This window comes from Recurvomyces mirabilis (assembly GCF_035927965.1).
Source record: "Recurvomyces mirabilis strain CCFEE 5264 chromosome Unknown scaffold_4, whole genome shotgun sequence".
In the NCBI taxonomy this organism is placed as follows: domain Eukaryota; kingdom Fungi; phylum Ascomycota; class Dothideomycetes; order Mycosphaerellales; family Teratosphaeriaceae; genus Recurvomyces; species Recurvomyces mirabilis.
The window spans coordinates 998,676-1,012,329 of record NW_027041938.1 but is presented as its reverse complement, the minus strand read 5'-3'; the positions used below and the strand labels follow the sequence as shown (position 1 = coordinate 1,012,329).

General features: G+C 53.1%; 7 protein-coding genes across 7 annotated transcripts; 4 read left to right on the top strand and 3 right to left on the bottom strand.

The window, feature by feature from the left end:
* Positions 1 to 17: 17 nt before the first annotated feature.
* On the bottom strand, positions 18 to 1,763 carry LTS14_002246 (uncharacterized protein; the record flags this gene model as incomplete). The annotated part of the gene is made up of 1 exon (XM_064834952.1): positions 18 to 1,763. One exon carries the CDS (start codon positions 1,761 to 1,763, stop codon positions 18 to 20), a length of 1,746 nt encoding a protein of 581 aa, XP_064697823.1.
* Positions 1,764 to 1,960: 197 nt separating this feature from the next.
* Positions 1,961 to 4,621, top strand: MAK21 (RNA-binding ribosome biosynthesis protein mak21; the record flags this gene model as incomplete). Its single annotated transcript, XM_064834951.1, has 1 exon — positions 1,961 to 4,621. The coding sequence occupies one exon, from the start codon at positions 1,961 to 1,963 to the stop codon at positions 4,619 to 4,621; it is 2,661 nt and encodes an 886-aa protein (XP_064697822.1).
* Positions 4,622 to 4,845: 224 nt separating this feature from the next.
* Positions 4,846 to 5,996, top strand: LTS14_002244 (uncharacterized protein; the record flags this gene model as incomplete). Its single annotated transcript, XM_064834950.1, has 3 exons — positions 4,846 to 4,864; positions 4,918 to 4,977; positions 5,071 to 5,996. 3 exons carry the CDS (start codon positions 4,846 to 4,848, stop codon positions 5,994 to 5,996), a joined length of 1,005 nt encoding a protein of 334 aa, XP_064697821.1.
* A 114-nt stretch (positions 5,997 to 6,110) lies between these two features.
* LTS14_002243 (uncharacterized protein) lies at positions 6,111 to 8,987 on the bottom strand (the record flags this gene model as incomplete). The annotated part of the gene is made up of 2 exons (XM_064834949.1): positions 6,111 to 7,463; positions 7,485 to 8,987. The coding sequence occupies 2 exons, from the start codon at positions 8,985 to 8,987 to the stop codon at positions 6,111 to 6,113; spliced, it is 2,856 nt and encodes a 951-aa protein (XP_064697820.1).
* A 360-nt stretch (positions 8,988 to 9,347) lies between these two features.
* SPC25 (kinetochore-associated Ndc80 complex subunit spc25) lies at positions 9,348 to 10,196 on the top strand (the record flags this gene model as incomplete). Its single annotated transcript, XM_064834948.1, has 2 exons — positions 9,348 to 9,591; positions 9,649 to 10,196. 2 exons carry the CDS (start codon positions 9,348 to 9,350, stop codon positions 10,194 to 10,196), a joined length of 792 nt encoding a protein of 263 aa, XP_064697819.1.
* Positions 10,197 to 10,310: 114 nt separating this feature from the next.
* On the bottom strand, positions 10,311 to 12,675 carry RIX7 (Ribosome biogenesis ATPase rix7; the record flags this gene model as incomplete). Its single annotated transcript, XM_064834947.1, has 2 exons — positions 10,311 to 12,563; positions 12,670 to 12,675. 2 exons carry the CDS (start codon positions 12,673 to 12,675, stop codon positions 10,311 to 10,313), a joined length of 2,259 nt encoding a protein of 752 aa, XP_064697818.1.
* Positions 12,676 to 12,912: 237 nt separating this feature from the next.
* On the top strand, positions 12,913 to 13,573 carry VPS20 (Vacuolar protein sorting-associated protein 20; the record flags this gene model as incomplete). The annotated part of the gene is made up of 2 exons (XM_064834946.1): positions 12,913 to 13,263; positions 13,334 to 13,573. 2 exons carry the CDS (start codon positions 12,913 to 12,915, stop codon positions 13,571 to 13,573), a joined length of 591 nt encoding a protein of 196 aa, XP_064697817.1.
* Between the last annotated feature and the right edge of the window lie 81 nt (positions 13,574 to 13,654).

Here is a 13,654-nt window from a genome sequence, read left to right as displayed (position 1 = left end):
GCAGGCATTGTACCGGATCACAACTGCCTGCTCAACGTTGCCAGCCTTGCCAGGAGCTCCGATGCCACCACCTGTTCCTTAACACCATGCCGTCGACACTGCAGCTCCGCCGCTTTTCGCTCACTCCACGCCTTGCCCACCACAACGATAAAAGGATACCCGATCAAATCCGCGTCATTCAATTTCCAACCCAAGGGAAGATCCGCTCGATCATCGATCACAGCGTCCATGCCTTCACTACACAGCATGTCATACAACGCATCCACATCTTCCGCACTAGTTTTCCCCGCCCTTACCAGCAGTGTCCCGAAAGGCGCAATAGCAAAAGGCCAGTTCAGACCTTTCTCATCGGACAACAGCGCCGCAGCGGCACCAATGAGACGAGAGACCCCAATTCCGTGACAGCCCATATGAACTAGCGCTTGCTTATTAGTAGCATCTGTAATCCGCAGATCGAGAGGTTCGCTATAGCGTGTTCCGAGATGGAAGGTATGGCCTATCTCCACGGCTTTGTGGAGATGTAGTTTGCCTTCACTGCAGTGATGGCAGCGATCGCCTGTGCGAGCTTTGGTGAGGAGGATTTTCTGCCGATGTATTTTTGCTTCTAGGAGATTGAGTGCGAATGTGGCGCCGAGGGAGCTAGCTTGACGTTGAAGGTCGCCTGTTGCTAGGACCCTTTCGGCAGCATGCTCGGTTCGTGGATCGCAGAGGACGGAGAATATACGTTCTGTGGTCACGCCTTTGATTCCATCGGCGAATACTTGCCTTGAATTCTCGACGCTGAAGTCCGTGTTAGGCGCAACCGCTTTGATCGCCTGGCTGTTCAGCTCCGATCCTGCCGGATAGAGTACACATAGCAGAGTCTTGCGATCCTTACTGATCATATAAGACTGTGTCATCTGCTCAGCTCCATGAAGCTCTACACCAGAAGCATCAGGTCTTCCGATGAACAGCTCCTCATTGATTGAATACCCACAGCTGTCACATTGTATGATGGTATCTTCGCCAGATGCAGAAGCGAAGTGGTATTCGTGGCTCAGGTTGCCACCCATATTCCCAGGATCCGCATCGGCGACCAGATATGGCAAATGCAACTCGTCCAAGAAAGCACGGTATGCAGACCGTACGATTTCGTATGTCTTGAGAGCTGCTTCGTGAGTGGCATCGAATGTATACAAGTCCTTCATCACGAACTCTCGGCCTCTGAGAAGACCTTGGCGTGGCCTCGCTTCATCCCGGTACTTTCGAGATACCTGGTAGAGCCTCAAAGGAAGCTGCTTATGTGAATGTACAGCATTCGCTACGATCGTCGTGATCTCCTCTTCGTGAGTTGGTGAGAGGAGTAATTTGCCTCCTTTCCTGTCCTCAAGTTTGAAGAACTCGTTTCCTCGTCCCTTGTCAAGACGGCCGGAACGTTGCCATAACTCCTCGGATGTCATTGAAGATAGCGCTACTTTCGAAGCACCCAGACTGAGCATATGCTTATCGATCAAGCGTTCAATCTTATCCTGCACTCGTAGACCTAGGGGTAAGAGGTGGAAGACGCCTGCGTGAGCTTGACGCATATAGCCCGCTCGGATGAGCAGATCATGGCCATCTTCTTTTAGAAGGCTGGCATCCTTCTTCGATTGTGCAGGCGTCCAGAAGTTGCTGAGTCTGTTCCTGCCATCGTAGTGGATATATCGACACGCAAAGCTGGAAAAATTCTGTGGTGAGCAGCGTAGAGCTCCTAAGCTTGATATTGGGACATGCGGATGAAGCATGCGGACTGCATTGGCTTACCAAAGCCGTCTACAGATATGATGGCTCAGTGGAGTGATGATCGGTGTCTTCGGGGGTGTCTTTGGATGAATGCAGCGGCATTCGGCGAAACTTTCCTCCTTCCTTGATTTCACATGCGCTGAGCTTTTGAACTTTTTGAGACTTCTAGTCTTGAACGGTGCAAAGGTGTTACACTATCATGGCGCCGAAAAGAAAGTCGGATGGATATAGGGACCGAGAGAGGCCAGGAAAAAAGGTCAAGCAAGATGTGGCCAAGCAGGAAAAGACAAAGCTCATCTTCGAACCGCGACCAGAATGGCACACAGCAGAAGTTCCTACGCTGGCAGCCAACGAGATAAAAGTCCTGCCACCACAGCATGTTGTCGACGATCTACATGAGTATGCGACCAAGTTGCTACGAGAGGAGAATGTTGCCTACACAGCCTCTCACATGGCAGGGTCTTCCTCACACAAATTCATGTCGACGATCATGGCTTCTGGTACGCTCGAGGACAAGATCTCTGCTTTGACGTTGATGGTACAAGAGTCGCCGATGCATACTATGCAAGCATTTGACAATCTTGTGGCACTGGCGAAGAAGAGGAGCAGAAATCAGGCACTCATGGCTGTAGCTGCGCTCAAGGATTTGCTGGGCCAGGGCGTAGTTCTGCCAGCTGACCGAAAGCTGCGAGCGTTTGGCAAGCAGCCTGGTATGCTGAGTACTCTACAAGGAAAGGGCGCGAAGTGGATTGCTGGTGAAGCTTTGCCAGGTGGTATGGACAAGAGACATCTCATGCTTTGGGCATACGAAGACTGGTTGAAGCGAAAGTTCTTCGAGCTGCTGCAGATCTTGGAGACATGGTGTAATGACGAGGTAGAGTATGCGCGAAGTCGAGCGCTGACATATGTCTTTGAATTGTTGAAGGACAAGCCGGAGCAGGAAGAGAATTTATTGCGGCTGCTGGTGAATAAGCTAGGAGATACCGAGAAGAAGATCGCATCGCGAGCGTCGTACTTACTTTTGCAGCTGGAGAATACACATCCAGCGATGAGGACTGTGATCACGAGCGGCATCGAAGCGGACAGCCTCTTCCGACCTGGGCAGAGCTTGCATGCCAAGTACTATGCGGTCATCACTCTGAACCAGACGATCTTGAGCCAGAAAGAAGAGGCAGTAGCGAACAAATTACTCGAGATCTACTTCAGCCTGTTTGTTCAGCTACTTAAGCCGGCCGAGGAACAGGCGAGACCTGCGAACATCACTGCGAAAGGCACGCCTCAGGGCGGAGGTGGTAAGGCAGGCAAGATGGCGGCGAAGAAGCGCAAGGCCGAGGAGCGCAACGAAGAAGCTGAAATGCAGACACGTGACAAGCTGATGTCTCAAGTCCTGGCAGGCGTCAACCGTGCCTTCCCATTCGCAGACACTAATACTCCCGGCTTCGAAAAGCAGATGGACACCATCTTCCGTGTCGCGCACTCGTCAAACTTCAACACCGCCATCCAGGCCCTGATGCTCATCCAACAGATATCATCAACAAAGCACTACAGCGCGGACCGCTTCTATCGCACTTTGTACGAGTCACTGCTTGATCCACGACTTTACGGCAGCAGTAAGCAGGTTATGTACCTCAATCTGTTATACAAGACTCTAAAGGCGGACCTCAATGCCAAACGCGTACAAGCTTTTGTGAAGAGGCTTTTGCAGGTCATCGGAATGCACGAACCCGCTTTTGCTTGTGGCGTGCTTTATCTGATCAGTGAGCTCGAGACCACATTTCCGAGCATACGGAACATGATCACGGAGCCCGAGGTAGGTGATGAGGACGAAGAGGAACACTTCGTCGACGTGCCAGAGGATGGCGCAGAGAACGGCAGTGTGACGGAACCTGTGACGAAGTCAACATCGAATGGCACCCACAGCAACGTCTACGACCCACGAAAACGCGACCCCGAGCATGCACACGCGGACCGAAGCTGTCTTTGGGAACTACTCCCAACACTGCAACACTTCCACCCCTCAGTCTCTCTCTTTGCCTCCTCGATCCTCGTGGCGAAAGAGATGCCTCCAAAACCCGACCCACAACAACACACACTCATGCACTTCCTTGATCGTTTCGTGTACCGCAACGCAAAGACCAAGGCTGCTGTTTCCAGAGGTGCAAGCATTATGCAACCCATGGCCGGCTCATCCGCGGCAGACTTGCTCGTCAAACCTGGTGAAGGCGCGGCCAGGGCTGGTGCGCCGGTCAATAGTGAAGCGTTTTGGGCGAAGAGGGTGGAGGATGTGGCTGCGGATGAAGTTTTCTTCCATAGCTACTTCAACCAGGCTGGTGGAAAGAAGAAAGGTGGGGCTGGCAAGAAGGAGAAGAGGAGGAAGGAGAGGGATGAGGAAGATAGTGAGGCTGCCGAGGACGATGCGGAGGATGAGATCTGGCAGGCTATCGCTCAGTCGAGGCCGGATGTCGAGGGTATTGGCTCTGATGACGATGATCTCAGCTTTGGTGACCTGGAAGATGGTCGTGAGGATGGCAGTGAGCCTGGTCTTGATCTTGGTGGTGGCGACGAGGATGAAGACGGAGCCGAGGGTGGAGCGGCCGTCAAGCCTACAGCAGATGACTTTGCGGAAATGGACGGCTTTCCTGAGCTGGAGAGTGATGATGATGCCTTACTCGGAAGCGACGAGGAGGCGGCGATGGATCTTGACGATGAGGAGGAGGAGGAGGAGGACAAGGAGGAAGAGGAGGAGATGTCGAGAAACAAGAAGCAGAGGAAGCAGAAGAAGAAGCTGAAAGCTCTGCCTACTTTTGCTTCCGCGGAAGATTATGCGAGGTTGTTGGCTGATGAGGTGGAGGATTATTAGGTGTTTATACCCGGAAACCATTACAAGTGTATTCTATTGCTCGGCATGTGTTCGATGCTGGATCGTTGTCTTTCTGTATGCAGTCTTGGCAGCGAACATTGTTGATGAGACATGACGTAGCGATTTAGTCTCCTCGACTCCATCTTCAATTGAGGATGTTTCGATCCACCAGGATAACTCACTTGCCACATGTATAGACATTCGACCCGAAAGTAGAACTCACGATGTCGTGGATGGACTCATGTATGCCGCGGGAATTGTACGTACTGTATACCCGTATTTTGACACTGTCTCAGGGAGTCGTCCAAGCAAGAGTCAAGCAACGCCAGCACCTCTGTATCTCTCTCACGGCGATAGTGTGCCTTACTGTCACACGTGCGGAAGAGTAATAGGTCAGAACATCCTGAAGCAGACTCAGACTATATCATGACGATACTAACACTTTGCAGGCGCCAGACGAGCCAACACATCAAAAGCAGCAGCAACATCCGTGAAATACTGCTCAGACAAATGCAAGAAACATAAGCCCACATACGCACCCGGGAGTCTGGAGGTCCGGATCGCAGATGCTTTGACAGCACTACTACTCGGCCTCCCCCCTCCACCTCCTCAATCGGACAAGGACGACGATGGAACACTCGCCCCTCCTGCCGTGGTCGTGAAGCCAAAGCAGAAACCCAAGAAAGGCGACCCTCGCCTCATAATCCAACTGAGCGAAGTAGAAACAGCCGTCTTCGGCGACCGTTCAGACCCAGAGAAAAGCTACGGCCGCCGTAAGAACCGCCGCGCTCGTTTCGTACCCGAGAAAGGCGAATGGAAGTCGGTGGACATGGAGTCCTCCCCCGAACCAGACGACCGTAGTCAAGCACGAGACAATGATACAGACCCAGAGACAGACGGAGACACAGCAGACTCAGCAACCGACAACGACCTCGAAGAAGTACTAGGAGGGGGCGTAAGTCTCAGCGATAACCCTCACGTCCGCGTGCCACAGAGCCAAAGCGACGTCAATTTCTCCGTCGGAGGGGAGCGAGGCTGGGCGGAGAAGATCTCCGAGACGCCTGAGATGCTTGCACGACGACGGGAGGGGCAGAAGAGGGCGGAGGAGAAGGAGAGCGTGAAGTGTGCTGCTAGACGGGCCGTAGCGTTTGGACTGCTGGTTGATGCTGAATTCGCTGGCGATGGGGCAGGGCAGCAGGGCAAGAGTGGTGGTGGGAAGAAAGGTGGAGGAAAGAAGAACAAGGGCGTTGCTGAGGAGGATATTTCAGAGACGCCGGCCAAGGTCAGGCGCAAGTGTGAGGCTCTTATGAATGATCAGGTTGTTGAACCGAGTTTTGCTAAAGGCGATTGGTTGATAAGGTGGCGTGAGGACTAATGCACTGCAGGTGTATGTAGACATATACAAGCATTTTCGAAACGAGTGAGTGTTACCAGCCTTGTTTTACGAATCGAGAGCCTAATACACAGATATGTCGCCTGATACGATAGATCAGAACCCCTGCTTCCTCTTCTTCTTCGGCGGCCTACCACCAAACCGCCCCGGCACGACCTGACTAGCCGGCATCCTACCAAATCCAACGCTCTGGCTACTCGCCGCCGCGCCCGTCGGCTGAGATTCCACTTTCCTCTGTACCTGCTGAGGCTGACTCGCGCTAAAGATCTCTGGCGCCTGGCTGCTCGCAAATTGTTGTGCCTGGCTAGCCGCTGCCTCTCGCCGCTGGCGCTTGATATGTCTTTCAGCTCGTCGCTGTACACGAAGACGTTCCTTCTCGGTCATCTGTTCATCGTTTTGCTCGTCCTCGTGTTGAGCCAGTCTTTTGGTAGTGGAGCGCCAGTCATAGTCGGCTAGGTCTGCGCCGATCTTCCAGTGCGATAGGACGTTATTTAGAGAGCGCGGAAGACTACTCGTTGGTGGTCCAGATATGGTCGTATATTTGCTCAGGCGGCTGATCTCGAGTGCTGCAAAGGACGAAGGATGGCTCGAGGCTGTCATGAGCGAGGGTGTAGCAGACGGTGAGGGGGTCGGTAAGACCGAAGGCTGAGAAGCTACTTGACTGCTCTGCGGTACAGCATCGATGGACGGACCCGCACGAACAGGGATGTCGAAGCTCTCCTGGGTCGGCTGAGCTCCGGATCGAGAGTCGAGCGTCGACAGAGGAGTCCGAAGGACGCGTGCGGCTAGCGCGACTTCCGCTGCCATACGTCTTGCTAACTGCTCTTTAGCCAAGCGCACCCTCCCAGTCACGTCGGGGGCCAATGGAGCGATCCAATCTCGCACGATTGCCGCACGTACGTCGGAGATGCTACCGGTCCTTCCAGACGTGATATCGCTTACGGCGACTTGCACAGCTGTGCTGGCTTCAGTCGCGTCTTCCGGTGGAACATGTAATGTCTTCGCAGGCAGCGACAGTAACGCCTCTACACGGCTCTGAGCCTCATCCATATCTGATACCGCAAGCTCCGTCGACGCTATATCAGTCAAGATACGCCACGGCAGGATATCATCATCTTGCTTCGCGCTCAGACGTGCCTCCGTAAGCTCTAGAATGTCGACGACGGTGTCAAGTTCACTGGACGCGGGAGTCTGCAACGCCTCTGCCACACCGGAAAGGGGTAAAGTCCATGCTTTACCAGCTCTAGCGGTGTTCGCGCGCATTCTTCTAGCAGCAAAGGCCGAGACCGTTCGCTGTGTCTCATCTCCAGGCTCGATCGGACCCTCATCATCATCATCTACGATGAAGGCCTCTTTCCGAAGCCTTCTTGTTGTTACACCAGGTCGACTCTCCCACGCAAGGACCGGGATGCGAGGTGCACAGTTAAGTGGCGATATGTATAGCATAGTCTGCTGCAATGTCAGGTTTACATCTAAAATGGTCAGAGCTGCGAATGTGACACCCGAGTCTCGCAACGGTAATGCCACGCTGTCGCTCTTCACCCTCGGGTGCGTTCCGAAACCGACTTCCGCTAGATGCCAGCCGGCTACGGAGTGTAGGTACCGTCGTGGCGTGTTTGCAGACGTCACATTCAAATCAGAAGGTATCGTAATGTGAACGCCATCTTGGTTATCGAAGGTAACAAAGTAGACAGCCACAATCGAATCCACGTCCGATCTGAGAAGTATAGCCACTTGGCTGCCAAGGACGAACGCAGAGAAGCGCATTGTGATGTCGTTGGGGTTGCGGAAATGCTTTACACGTCCCAGACTCCAGAACCGGAATGACCCTGGAGACGATTCATCGATATAGTATAGCATAATGTGTGTGCTCGTGAGCAAGCACATATGTGAAGGACGCGAGGGCAATGTAGCCATGTCCAAGATCCAATTGTCGCTGCCATGTAGATCAAGGAGGCATACCGCATTCGTGACCTCGCCTCCGCTCGTTATGTTGTGCATTCTCACAACCTTCCGTGTCGCAACAGCAATTGTGAACAGGTTTGCGACCCATGTAATGCAAGCCCAGCCATCGAATGGTACTCTCGAACCCTCACTACCATCCGGAGTGAATGGGTGATACCAGCAGAAACGCTTGACTGTCAAAGTGTTTCGATCCTGCAGCTCCCAAACCTCCCAGCCGCCAGCCTGATCCACGACAGCGCATTGCCGAGTATACCACGGGTTGAACGAGACATCAGCATGCGGAAAACCAGTCTTCTCCGATAGCTGAAGCTTTACACAGAGGTTCGTATCCAGTCTCGAAGCACCAGAGCTAGACTTCGGTGTCTTGCGCAAAATTGGACGGAACAAAAGTGTCTTGGTCAACATCCGCACAGCCAGGAAAGCATCGGTCCTGTCAATGGCCTTCGCGAAGCATACTTGCTGGATTGCAGCGCCTGGACCACACCAGATAGCCTCTTCACCATGAATAGTAGGAACATTGAGCCAGGCGCTCTTGGAGTCATCCCAACCACGTTTCTGAGCCTGAACATGCACAAGGCGCAGATCGGTGCCAGTGGTGCCGCATGGGAATGCAGCGATAGTGATGGCGTGACCAGATGCTTCAGAAACAATGGTCCCGAGGTCGAGTAGGTTGCCTTTCCGTGCGTCATGGCGATCAACTGCTGCTTCTACTGCTTCTGATAACCTCAGATGGGCTGGTAAAAGACTTGAGGCTGGCTGAAGCTCCGGGAGGCGCTTGACGAGGGCTTGAATCTCTGACGGATGTCTCAGACTAGGTTGGGTGCTTCTCGATGAATCCGATCTTGGTACTTGTACGGCTGGGCCTGCTACAGACTTTGGTGGCCCTAGGATGTGGAATCTGTCGCTAGTTCCCTCCGATCGCTCAAATATCCAGGTCTGTTGCTCGGGATCATAATTTGCCAGTCCGAAATTTCCATATGGCAAGTCGTAGTCCTGATGGTCAGCCATTCGGCTTGTCGGGTGATGGGGTGTTTGTGGCTGCCAGAACGACCTCAGACATGGCGAGACAGGCTGGATTCTTGGTGTTGGTTCGTATCGACTTCACCAATTATGCTTGCTGTTACGAGCAGTCTGTTGCCGTGGTCTGATGTTATATTCCTGACGCTGGGATAGTATTTTCCGAAACCGAAGGTGAAAGTGAAGAACGAGGTTCGGTTTGCTAGCGCGCTTTCCCTTCTTCCAGCGGGAGCAGCCGGTTGCTACCCGCTTGTTTACTTGTGTGTCGCGCTCGTCATATTGCAAGACTTAGCAAATGACATAAACCAGAACATATTCTATACCACGCCACTGGTCGACCACAAATCTAACATGGCCGGCATCATGATGACCCCATCGCGCTTCGGGTCTTCGCTATCTGGTTCTCAGGCGCAGCAATACAATGCAAACGCGCCCAGCATGGCCGACACTCTACCCAGCGTGGACTTTGGCTTCAATGACTTGCGCGAGCGCATGGCACAATTCACCGTGCGCTTCGACGAGTTCATCGAGCGAGGACGCAAACGTGTGCTGGAGGAGCGCAATGCTTTCCGAATGAGCGTGGCAGAAATCGAGGGTATGATCTCGACTCCTTCCACACAACACAGGACATGGCACTGACTTACAACCACAGAAACACAACGCAATAGAGAACAGCAGATTGTGAATCTAGAGTCCAAGTCCACCCAACACGCCGATAGCATCGCCAAAGAAGCAGCAGAAACAGAAGAAATGCACGCCGCCATCTCCACTCTGACCGCCCAGAAAGAAGACCACGTCACCCGTCGCGACAACCTCAAAACCGAGATCACTGACCTTCAGACTTCAATTAAACAACGTCGTGAAGCACAATCAGCTTACCAGCGTTCCCTGGACGCCCAAGCCCGGCATAACATCCCGGAACTGCGATTTTGGGAACACTGTCTCGGTCTGCGAATCGAAGGCACAGGTGTAGAAGACTGTTTGCGCTTCGTCTTCTTGTGCGTCGATGAGAGGGACAGTGCGAGGGAATGCTGGTTTGAGTTGCGGATGGGTGGGAGGGAGTATGAGGTTGGAGGCACGTCGCCGAAGTTGGAGCGGGAGAATGTAGATGAGGCAGTGGAAAAACTTGGGGAGACGAGGGATTTGGGCGGGTTTTTGAAGGGAATGAGAAGCTTGTTCGTCCAAGGCTTGAAAGGCTGATTTGTGTCGAATATCAAGAGTGTGGTTATCCCTGTCCCAATCGCGAGCAAGTTGGGCTACCACATTCGCCGTCAACGCATCAAGCTCCAGGCGATTTCGTCAAGGACACTCTACCTAAGATTTCCCGAACTTATCCCTCAGCCTATAATACCTCTTCATATCCCCCACCGAACCCTTGATCTTGTCGGTAGCCATACGAAAGTCCTCGATTTCCATGTATCGAGACTTCCTCTTGATTGCGGCCATTCCCGCTTGCCTGACCAGCGCCCCGAGATCCGCTCCACTATAATCTTTACACGCCTCCGTACGAGCCAATGCAACAATCGAGGCGAGGACCCCAGTCGAGTCTCCATGTTCGAGTGGCATTTCCACACCACTGACGCCCTTCCCAATAGGTTTACCACGTAACAACGCTTTCAAGATCTCCACTCTCTCCTCGGGACCCGGCAAATCAACAAACAATGGCGTCTCCAGCCTCCCAGGCCTCATCATAGCCTCATCAATAACATCCGGTCTGTTCGTAGCCGCTATAACGAAGATTCCTTTCCGATCGCTCAGACCGTCGAGTTCCGTGAGCAGGGTATTGACCACTCTCGCACTGCTATCCGATACAGCGCTGTCACGCCTCGGAACCAACGCATCCAGTTCGTCGAAAAATATGACACAAGGAACTGAACTCCTCGCCCGACTGAAGACCCTCCGGACAGCTGCCTCGCTCTCGCCGACAAATTTATCGATCAATTCCGGTCCCTTGACTGAAATGAAGTTCGCTTTACTCTCCGCCGCTACGGCCTTAGCTAGTAGTGTTTTGCCGCATCCGGGGGGCCCCCAGAGGAGAACGCCGGCTGGGGCCGTGATGCCTATGGAGGCGTAGAGGTCTGGGTCGCGGATGGGTTCGACGATGGCGGTTTGGAGTTCTTCCCGTACAGATTGGAGGGCCCCGATGTCGGACCAGGAGACGTCGGGGATGGTTGCGAAACCTTCTCGCTTGGAGGAAGGCGTGATATGAGGGAGGACGGCATCGAAAGCTGACATTGCGATCTTGTTGTCTTCGAAGCCTGGAGGTTTTGGGATGTCGGTTCGTTTGAGGCGCGCGATAAAGCGCTTGACTCTTTTACCGGCGGTCTCGGGGCTGGAATCGATGTCCATGTTCATATCCTGCCCTTGGGCTTTCATGGCGCAGAAATATTGTTCGAGTTGCCAGGATCCGGCTTTGCCGACTAGATCGTGTAGGTCGGAGCCAACGAATCCTGCTGTGCGTTTGGCGAGCTGCTTGAAGTCTACATCCGCTGAAATGGGTGCCCTCCTCGTTTGAGCTCGTAGGATATGCTCTCGTATGCCCTCATTGGGCACAGGTATGTTGATCTCCGTATCGAAACGACCACCTCGCCGTAGTGCCGGATCAATAGCATCGGGACGATTCGTAGTAGCCAGCACGATGACAGGTTTACTCTGATCCCGATCCAAGTCATCCATGCTCACAAGTAATTGCGCAACGATCCTCTTCTCCATCTGACTCTGACTCGTATCCCTCTTCGGCGCAATAGCATCGATCTCGTCTAGAAAAATAATGCAAGGCGCGTTCTTTTTCGCTTCCTCAAATCGTTCGCGCAGCCCACGCTCGGACTCTCCAGACATTCCAGACACGATCGAAGGACCCAAGATCTCGATGAATGGCAGGCCCATCTCAGCTGCAAAAGCTCGAGATAACATCGTCTTCCCGCACCCTGGTGGTCCGTGGAGCAATATTCCCCTGGGGATGGGTACATGCATTTCAGCATACGTTTGAGGTGCTAGCAGTGGTCGGACCAGTAATCTCTCCATCTGGTCGATGATTTCGTCAATACCACCGATGTCGTCAAGTGACACATCAGTTGGTGCCGTGCCAGGAGAGGGCTTCTCAGCCTTCTGTCGTTTTGGAAGCGGTTCTCCATTAGCTGTTCGCCGCTTTTGAGGTGTCGAGTCGGCCTCTACTGGTGTCGGGGCAAGATTCGCTCGCAGGGATCGGTTCATGATATCGGCTGTGGTATCCTCTGGCATACGCTGTTCTATAGCTGCATCTGAGTCGTCGCCTGGCTCTTCTGGTATGCCTAGAAAATCGAGGACCCTCTCCAAACTGCTGTGGAGTACCTTTTTCGGTCTACGCTTCAGACTAGAATTTGATCTCTGCAGGGCGGTATACAATTCATCCACCTGAGGCGGCACTCCTTGCTCTAAGAACTTCCTGGCCGCCGTGAGAATATCGTTGTCCAGGGCTCCCTGTAGCCGCTGCATTGCGCGGATTTGCAGTCGATGAGATTCACTTCTTGTCTCATGTTCATGCTTCAAGATTTCGAGATTTCGGTCGCCGCTCGGGATCTGCAGGGTCTGCGGAACAAGGTTCTCCACGAAGGTTCGGCGCGGCAAAAGCACGTGGCATCCACCAGGGTGGATTAAATGACGTTTGTTGACATCGAGATCAAGATAGACACACATTCATCAAGCCGTAGGTTGATTCCTCGATAACCCACGATATCGTGATCAGTCGTCCAGCAAGGTATTGGCTGAGTGCGATCACAATTGTATCACTGCTTGTTCAAACGATCGGTGATTCAAGATGGGAAACGCGAACAGCTCCAACAAGGTGTCAGCGCAAGATAGGTACAGGATATCTATTAGCACCTCCAACACCGTAACCCAAGGCTGAGACAATCCCCAAACCAGAGCAATCCTCGACATGAAAGTGCAGCGCGACAGACTGCACCAGTACCAAAAACGCATAAAACTCATCACAGACCGCGAGACCGAAGTCGCTCGCGAATGTCTACGGCAAGGCAATAAATCAAAGGCACTGCTAGCACTGCGGCGGAAAAGGTACCAAAAGTCTCTCCTCACCAAGACAGATCAGCAATTGGCACAACTAGAAGCCTTGACCTCGGATGTGGAGTTTGCACTCGTGCAGAAGGATGTCCTATTTGGATTGCAGCAGGGAACGTCAGTGTTGAAGGAGATACACAAAGAGATGGGAGGGTTGGAGAAGGTGGAGATGATCCTAGGGGAGTCAGAGGAGGCGCGGGAGTATCAAAAGGTAACCACACCGACCACTGTCAAGATCGGCATATGTCAAACCCAGCTTAATTTGCTAACACATATCACAGGAAATCAACGACATGCTCGGCGGCAAGATGTCGAACCAAGACGAAGACGAAGTCGAAGACGAGCTAGAGGCCATGGAGCGCGAAGTCAGTGGTGTGAAATTACCCAGCGCTCCCAACGGCAACCTCGCCGAACAACAGCAGCTTGATCTCCCCGATGCGCCTACCGAGACACCAGCGCAGAAAGCCAAGCGGCGGCGAGAAGCACGGGCAAGGGAGGCTGCTGAGCCTGTAGCCGCTTGAGTCGTGAGATCATTATTCGAGGATGAGAGATGTGATTGTGATTAGCGATGGCGTTGGTGGTATAATCTGCTTATCTCCCTG